The sequence below is a fragment of the Anomaloglossus baeobatrachus genome, chromosome 6, assembly GCF_048569485.1.
Source record: "Anomaloglossus baeobatrachus isolate aAnoBae1 chromosome 6, aAnoBae1.hap1, whole genome shotgun sequence".
NCBI lineage: Eukaryota > Metazoa > Chordata > Amphibia > Anura > Aromobatidae > Anomaloglossus > Anomaloglossus baeobatrachus.
This window is the reverse complement of record NC_134358.1, coordinates 324,507,816-324,516,757: the sequence shown is the minus strand read 5'-3', so window position 1 is coordinate 324,516,757 and position 8,942 is coordinate 324,507,816. Positions and strand designations below refer to the sequence as shown.

The 8,942-nt window shown below is 43.9% G+C and overlaps 1 protein-coding gene across 1 annotated transcript; it reads left to right on the top strand.

The window, feature by feature from the left end:
- The first annotated feature begins 6,240 nt into the window (after nt 1-6,240).
- LOC142243914 (uncharacterized) lies at nt 6,241-8,649 on the top strand. Its single transcript, XM_075316110.1, has 2 exons — nt 6,241-8,058; nt 8,335-8,649. Exons 1-2 carry the CDS (start codon nt 6,241-6,243, stop codon nt 8,644-8,646), a joined length of 2,130 nt encoding a protein of 709 aa, XP_075172225.1. The 3' UTR covers nt 8,647-8,649.
- The last annotated feature ends 293 nt before the right edge of the window (nt 8,650-8,942 follow it).

Genomic DNA, 8,942 nt, shown 5'->3' with positions numbered 1-8,942 from the left:
CTAACTTAATTTGCTTTTTACATATTTTATTTAATTTTCTATAATTATATAATGCCTCATCACTACCTACCCTCTTTAATTCTTTTAAGGCTTTCTGTTTTTCTTTTATTGCTTCCCTTACAGCTCTATTTAGCCATAGGGGTTTCCTCCTATTTCAAGCATGTTTGTTCCCATAGGGTATATTTTCTGCACAAGCCCTATTCAGGATGCTCATAAAAGTCTCCCATTTGCTTTGTGTACTTGTAAACTTTGTACTTTGTGTAAAAGATGATTTGGCCTGAATTCGTCCCAGAGTTGGTATGAGTGTACAACAATCGAGTCCATGCCACCACCAGATACATGCCATACATGCTGTTGTTTGGCCCGAGCGGTCAGGATATCACCAAACTGGAGCTCTGCCCAGAGGAGAATTGGACTAGGATCAGTCTGAGAACCTTGGCGTGAGAACATCAGTTTTCACTACAGACACTGAGGTGGCTTATGGAACAAAAATTTCTTGAGCTGGATCATCCAGACAAAACCCCAGTGCAAAAAGCACCCCTACACCCAAGATATCAGGTGCTGGTCTGTGCTAAGCATCCCAAAGGCAGATTGGATTAATAATGGAAGGCGAATATTCACCGAGTGACGAGGAGGATTAATCAAAAGAGCTCGGTGTATTAGGTTTGACCTACAAGGCAGGAAGGAACACTCAGCAAAATACTAAACCACAATATTCTCCACTCCTGCGTCTCTGAAGAGGAAGAACAGAAAATCAAACTCACTAAAGGACAGACGAATGCTGTGCCAAGGGGGCCGCTGATGATAAGTACAAATGGTTTACAGCACCACAGAACTCAGAGAAGTGGCACCCCTGCCCCTGGCTGAATCAAAAAATGGGCCCAAAACTAAACCCCCACATGAAGCACCTGAGGTCCCAAGTGTTTTTGTTGAGACACCTCAAGAAGGGCTTCATAGAATTGAGCATGCATGTGTTGGCTCCCCAGCTACGAGGTACACACAGAATGAATTCATATGGCAATGAATCATTCAGAAGACTCAATAATCTGCTTAGTTATTGGCATTCCTGGACCCATCTCCAAAGAACAGTAAAGTGCGTAAAGACTCTGTTCCCTCGAGGACTGGCGAGTTAAAAAAAAAGGAAGAATGTAAGAGGGTGGTGAATGAAAGACGCACTCTGTTAACATCTTAAAATATTTGCAAGTGAATATTGCAATCTGCTGGTTGGAAAGGGCAAGCAGAAACTAAATAATAGAGTATTTTTCCCTCTATGGAGGAGTATAAACGAAACGCCTTGTCATGTGACAGTTGTGGCAAAGTTCTTTAACTCCTTCATGACCAAAGACGTACTACGTACTGGTACATCCTTGGTCATCTGCCTCTGGTTACTGAGTACTCTGGAGGCAAGCCCCCGGTATTCCCCACACATCTGATGATCTGAAAGTTATACCTCTAGGAAGAAGGGGTTGAAAAAATGAAAAATGGAAAATTGCCCCGGGGTGAAGGGGTTAATATAAATGCCAAGGATGGTCAAGGAGGGGAAGAGTTTGCACCAAGACTTAGAAAAAAGCAGATGTGTGAGTGGCGGAGCACACCTATAGCTGCTTTTGCTGTAGAGGTACCTGTGAGAGACCTGAACTCAGAGAAGATGAGTAGAGTTGAGCGCGGTTCGCAGTTCGAGGTTCTCCAGTTTGCGGCTCGAGTGATTTTGGGGGCTGTTCTAGATAGAACTAGAACTCGAGCTTTTTGCTAAAGCTCGATAGTTCTAGATATGTTCGAGAACGGTTCTAGCAGCAAAAAGACCAGCTAATTACTAGCTGGCTTTCCGCTGTAATAGTGTAAGTCACTCTGTGACTCACACTATTATGAAACTTCAGTGTATAGTGTGCGGGAACAGCGTATTCAGATCACTGCTGTATGGATAATGGCGATCGCTATTTTTTTTTTTTCCTTGTCTTTCTTCCCTAAGCGCGGGCGTGTAGTGGGGCGGGCCAGCATGTCAGCCAATCCCAGACACACACACAGCTAAGTGTACTTTTAGCCAGAGAAGCAACGGCATGTGTGATAGGATGTCCATGTCACATGTCCATGCATTATAAAACCGGACATTTTGCTCCAGCACGCCATTATCTGCCTTCTGCGTCCTTGGTGTCAGTCATCACTGGCGCAGCTCCTATCGCCGATACTGCTGTATACGCTCCATACACAGCGCTGGACAGCTTAGGGATAGCACTTTCTATCAGTCCTTTTAAGGGCTAATACCGGCAGGGTCAGAGCCATAGGTGACAGGTCCGTGAAAACAGAGTTTAACAGCTACACAAGATGACAGCGTCTGTGTAGCTAAGGTCAGGGATTTCCTCGCTGCATTTCCCCATTAGGAGGGAAAGAAAGGCAGGCTTCCTTTCCTCTACCCAGAGACCCACAACCCTGCCACTGTACCCTCCTGCTCTTTGCACACTCAAACTCATTGTTACTAAGATATTATACTAGCAAACACTGAGTGAACTTAGTGGCATCCTAAACGTGGCTGTTGGACTTCTGTATTGTCCCACTAGTGCAAAGATATTTGCTGCACGTCTGCCTGCATTGCACACTCAAACTCATTGTTACTAAGCCATTATACTAGCAAACACTGAGTGAACTTAGTGGCATCCTAAACGTGGCTGTTGGACTTCTGTATTGTCCCACTAGTGCAAAGATATTTGCAGCACGTCTGCCTGCATTGCACACTCAAACTCATTGTTACTAAGCCATTATACTAGCAAACACTGAGTGAACTTAGTGGCATCCTAAACGTGGCTGTTGGACTTCTGTATTGTCCCACTAGTGCAAAGATATTTGCAGCACGTCTGCCTGCATTGCACACTCAAACTCATTGTTACTAAGCCATTATACTAGCAAACACTGAGTGAACTTAGTGGCATCCTAAACATGGCTGTTGGACTTCTGTATTGTCCCACTAGTGCAAAGATATTTGCAGCACGTCTGCCTGCATTGCACACTCAAACTCATTGTTACTAAGCCATTTTACAAGCAAACACTGAGTGAACCTAGTGGAATCATAAAAGTGGCTGTTGGACTTCTGTATTGTCCCACTAGTGCAAAGATATTTGCAGCACGTCTGCCTGCATTGCACACTCAAACTCATTGTTACTAAGCCATTATACTAGCAAACACTGAGTGAACTTAGTGGCATCCTAAAAGTGGCTGTTGGACTTCTGTATTGTCCCACTAGTGCAAAGATATTTGCAGCACGTCTGCCTGCATTGCACACTCAAACTCATTGTTACTAAGCCATTATACTAGCAAACACTGAGTGAACTTAGTGGCATCCTAAACGTGGCTGTTGGACTTCTGTATTGTCCCACTAGTGCAAAGATATTTGCAGCAAGTCTGCCTGCATTGCACACTCAAACTCATTGTTACTAAGCCATTATACTAGCAAACACTGAGTGAACTTAGTGGCATCCTAAACGTGGTTGTTGGACTTCTGTATTGTCCCACTAGTGCAAAGATATTTGCAGCACGTCTGCCTGCATTGCACACTCAAACTCATTGTTACTAAGCCATTATACTAGCAAACACTGAGTGAACTTAGTGGCATACAAGAAGTGCCTGTTGTACTCCATTAGTGCCCCACTGGTGCAAATCTATGTGCAGCACCTCTACATGACACCCTCCTGCTCTGTTTTTAATAAGCTATAATGATAGCAAAAAATGCTGCCATTTAGTGGCATACAAGAACTGGCTGTTGTACTCCATTAGTGCCCCACTGGTGCAAATCTACGTGCAGCACCTCTGCATGACACCCTCCTGCTCTGTTTTTAATAAGCTATAATGATAGCAAAAAATGCTGCCATTTAGTGGCATACAAGAACTGGCTGTTGTATTTCATTATTGTCCCACTGGTGCCAAGCTATTTGTAGCACATGTGCAGGACACCCTCCTGCTCTGTTTTTAATAAGCTATAATGATAGCAAAAAATGCTGCCATTTAGTGGCATACAAGAACTGGCTGTTGTATTTCATTATTGTCCCACTGGTGCCAAGCTATTTCTAGCACCTGTGCAGGACACCCTCCTGCTCTGTTTTTAATAAGCTATAATGATAGCAAAAAATGCTGCCATTTAGTGGCATACAAGAACTGGCTGTTGTATTTCATTATTGTCCCACTGGTGCCAAGCTATTTCTAGCACCTATGCAGGACACCCTCCTGCTCTGTTTTTAATAAGCTATAATGATAGCAAAAAATGCTGCCATTTAGTGGCATACAAGAACTGGCTGTTGGACTTCCATTAGTGTCCCACTGGTGCAAATCTATTTGCAGCACCTCTGCATGACACCCTCATGCACATTTTGCTACGCTAATTTTATAGCAAACTCAGGGAATTCCTTGCTGCATTTGATCATTCGGAGGGATAGAAAGTGAGGCTTCCTTTATCTTTTCCTTCTGTTCATAGACAGCATCTCCAAGTCCACACCCGAAGAGCAATTTCTCCTCCACGTCTAAGTGTGGAGAGGCAGCTAGTGCGCATGCGTGTGCCGATTTACCCCAGCCGCAGCCTAACTACAGTGTTTCGCCTAGTGAGTATGCTCAGCCTGACTGTGCCATTCCTGAGGCTAATGTAATAGGGAAAATAGGGATGCACAGCCCAAAATCAACACATTTGAGTGCAGCCTATGTGTAAACTGAGAATGCAAGCAAAAAGAAGAAGAAGGCACACATATATGAAGGCGCACATCAGAATCGTCTAATCTTGAATGTAATAAATTTTATTGGGTCAAAAAAGGGGGGGGACAGACAAGGACATCATAAAAACCTTTAAAATACACATATAACATCTGACCACACTGATGCTCCCATAGAAATAAATGACATTCCATATGATAACACAGTCAGCAATATATAGCATGCAAAGAATACCCTCTTAATCAACAATAAGGACAAATAACCAATATGACACTTAATGCCTGAGTGGTATATATAGTGTAGATGGAGTCCTCAAATAGATAGTCATACAATTATATTATGACTAAAAACTGCGCCCATGTCAATGATGTATAAACCCGGCCCCTACAATGCTGCCTAAGCAACGTATTCAAAGCAATGTAGATAAATATAGCAAAATATGGTTGCATAAAAACATATAGCTAGAAATGAAGTGTGTGGAACAGCAAGTCCCAGCCAGGACGTTCCACTGCAATCATATAAACAGAGGTCGCCAGTCACACTGGTTGTTTTTAGTGATCTATGGCCAGGGTGCCAGGGATGCCTAGGCAGGCAAGATTATACACACAAGCAGGGCAAGGAGGTGTAGTATAGTGATTAAGCCCATTTGTGGGTGATTATTGACAGTTGATATTATTTCTATGCGTGATTGTTATTTTTTTTTTTTCCTGTCCTGTTGCCGTGGGTGATTATTGACAGTTGATATTATCTCTATGCGTGATTGTTAATATCTTTATTCCTGTCTTGTTGCCATATAAGTACTAGGATGGCTTGGGAAGCCAGAGAGGCGTCATGGCGCGCACAAGGGGTTGATAACCCGTTTTCTGTGGGTACTAATTCTGCAGTAGACACAGATTTTTCCAAGTGTTCACAAGAGCTGTTGGCCCTGCATAAAAAAGGGATTGGTTTATATTGGAATATTAGAAGTTTAGAGGAGTATCTGGGAGCAAATATCTGCCCTCGGGGGCTAAGAGTGCAGATCTTTCCCGCATGGGAGCCTACGTCATCCTTTAAGACCACATGGGAGCAAGGTCTTTTGAAATGTTCAAATATTATTATTAATTTATTACTTGAACATGATCGGGAACTATTTTCCAATACTAAAATGGAGATCAAGTTGAAGGAAAATGATCTCAACAAATTTGATAAAATGTCACAGGTACAGCCTTTCCTGACCCAGATGAAGGATTCTCTGGATAAATACGAGGATGACGTCATACAGAGGAAAAAGCATAAATTAAACAGAGACCGTAGTGATTTTGAGAAGGGAGTTGCCTTCAAATGGAAGCATCATGGCAACCTGAGACGAGGGACACAATCCAACTCCAGAAATTTTGCACCTCAGGAGAATTCTACTCATGACCCCACAACTAGCGAGGATTTTTTATCAAACACAAGCAGCGATGTGGACACCGGGTCAGAAGGGGCAGGAAGCACAAGAAACCTCAGAAAGAGAAACAACAAGCCCCGGGCCCAGAATTCATATCGATCGAACAGGAATTACAGGCGTATATGACAACGGTCCCCCCTGATAATATTCCAGCTGTTCCTGTAGCCGCTAATACAGGTAACGACAATGACTCATTGCAAATTATCAATTTGTCGGACCATGTTCTGTCTGCCTGTGAAACCTCGGTGCTACAGAGGGGTCTTACCTTCGTTCCCATGAATGTGCTTGACAAATTCACCTTCACTAAGGACCTTTACTTATTTTGCAGGAATCTGGTGTTCAGAACAATGTACAAAAAGCCCGATATCATCAACCATCTCCCTGAAACAGATCGTCAGACCTTTTATGATCTTCTTGACCTTCTTCGTGAAAGTGAAAACCCTACGGGTAGGAAACCTTTCCCATTGAAGCGTAAGTCCACAGCCATACCACCGCTCTCATTGGCCCCTGCTATTAAGACGTTTTTTGAGGTAGTCAAATATGATATCTCTAGACTACCTGCTGACCCAGGTACTAGTCAGAATCTAAGTCCCCCTGAGAGAAGAGCTATACAGCAGCTTCGTAATAACACCAATTTTATCATTAAAGAAGCAGATAAAGGGGGTAACGTGGTTCTGTGGCCAGTCAGCATGTACTTGAGGGAAGCCAAAAGGCAGCTTGATAATACCAGGTTTTATTTGAAGATCCCTTCTGACCCAACCTTGGTCTTTGCCAAGAAACTAAAGACGTTATTAGATAGGGCGTGCACTTTGGGTGTCATAACCAGTAGAGAAAAGCAATTCATGTGGGTAGAACAACCGGTAACCCCCACATTCTACATGTTGCCCAAAGTGCACAAAAATGTGGACACACCCCCGGGTCGACCTATTGTGTCAAGTATAGGTAGCCTGTGTGAGATGGTGGGGACCTATTTGGATTTCTTTATGCAGACAATGGTGTTAAAGTTACCTTCACATTTGCAGGACTCGACAGAATTCATCAAATGCAGTACATCGGTCGTGATTCCATCTGGATCCCTCCTAGTAACATGTGATGTAGAAGCCCTGTACTCCAACATTGCGCACCAGGATGGCATTAAGGCATTCACCTACTTCTTGGATGCACAAGGTAATTCGGATAGGATGCATGATTCCTTCTTGCTGGATCTGTGCTCCTTTGCTCTCAACCACAATTATTTTTTATTTGATCGCCAATATTATAGACAAACATCTGGCGTGGCTATGGGGGCGCGTTTCGCGCCTTCATATGCGAATTTATTTTTAGGATGGTGGGAAGCAACGGTAGTCTATCGTTCCGAATTCTTTGAAAGATTTGTCACCCATTGGAGAAGATTCATTGACGACGTGATATTTATCTGGTCTGGCCCTGAGGAGGTATGTCATGACTTCTTAAGATCTCTGAATGATAATGACATGAATATCTTCCTCACCTATACTATTTCACCATCAACAGCTACTTTTCTAGATCTTCAAGTCAGAATTAAGGATGGACGCCTTGAAACTGGGCTATACCGCAAACCGACGGCCACGAACAGTTTGCTCAGCTTCGACAGCTTCCATCCCTTCCACACAAGGAGAGGAGTACCGATCGGCCAGTTTCTAAGGGTACGTAGAAACTGCACTCTATCTGAAGAGTTCCGCACACAAGCAAATGATCTGACGCATCGATTCAGGAGACGAGGTTACCCCCGTAGTGTTCTCTCTAACGCTTACAGGAGGGCGAAGAATGAGACTCAACAATCTCTCATCCAGAAACAACCGGCAAAGGGAGACCAACCGCTCCGGCTAGTAACAGACTACAATAACCAATGGAAGCAGGTGAAACAGATCTTATCAAAGAACTGGGCGATCCTCACTTCGGACCCCCAAGTGTCATCATTGGTGAGTGACACGCCACTCCTCACGGCACGACGTGCGCCACGGCTTAGAGACATGCTCACTAGTAGCCACTTCCGCAGGCCCACAGTGAGACTGCAGAGGGGCATTGTCTTGAAGGGCTCTTTTCCGTGCGGAGCGTGCAGTGTGTGTCCTCATGTACATCCCACTAGGGAGCATTTTGTGGATCCCTGTGACGCTAACAAAAAGTATACCTTGCATTCTTACATTAATTGCAAGACGGTTAATGTCGTTTATGCTATTGTTTGTGATTGTCCTAAGGTATATGTGGGCCAGACGTCTCAGGAGCTCCGAAAGCGAATTCAAAAACACATCTCTACCATTAATCTAGCAGCAACTGACCTGAAGAAAGGTAAGACTCTTACCTCGGTAGCGTCCCATTTTTTGAGGTTCCATTCAGGTTCTAGTAGACATCTGTTGGTAGTAGGTCTGGAAAAGATTCATGAAACCGGTAGAGGCGGTTCCTCTCATAAGGCGCTCCTTCGAGCAGAATCAAGATGGATTTTCCATCTTGGCTCACTTGCCCCCTATGGGCTCAATGAGGAACTTCTTTACACTGGCTTCCTTGGCTAGATTATTGGTGGTCAGTATTAGAGAATTTGCTTACTATGGTCTGATTGTTGTTCCTTACAGCTCACTTTCTGTCGAGATTCAATTGGGATCCGGCGCCATGGGTTACCCTTGATGGGAGGACAACGGCAAGGAATGACATGGTTGAACTGGGAGATCAAAGCATGCTCATTGGAAAAGTGGATGGAAAAGATCAAGATTGAATCCAGCAATGGAACCTGTGATGAACTTTGGGGTTCAACATCGACCGGGACTTACATATTCTGTGATGGGATATTATATCGGCATATATGATGGGT

Coding starts and splice junctions, on each gene's coding strand:
- LOC142243914 (XM_075316110.1), top strand. CDS start 6,241: ATGACAACGGTCCCCCCTGATAATATTCCAGCTGTTCCTGTAGCCGCT. Junction 8,059..8,334: donor ACCCCCAAGTGTCATCATTG/GTGAGTGACACG, acceptor GATTGTCCTAAG/GTATATGTGGGCCAGACGTC.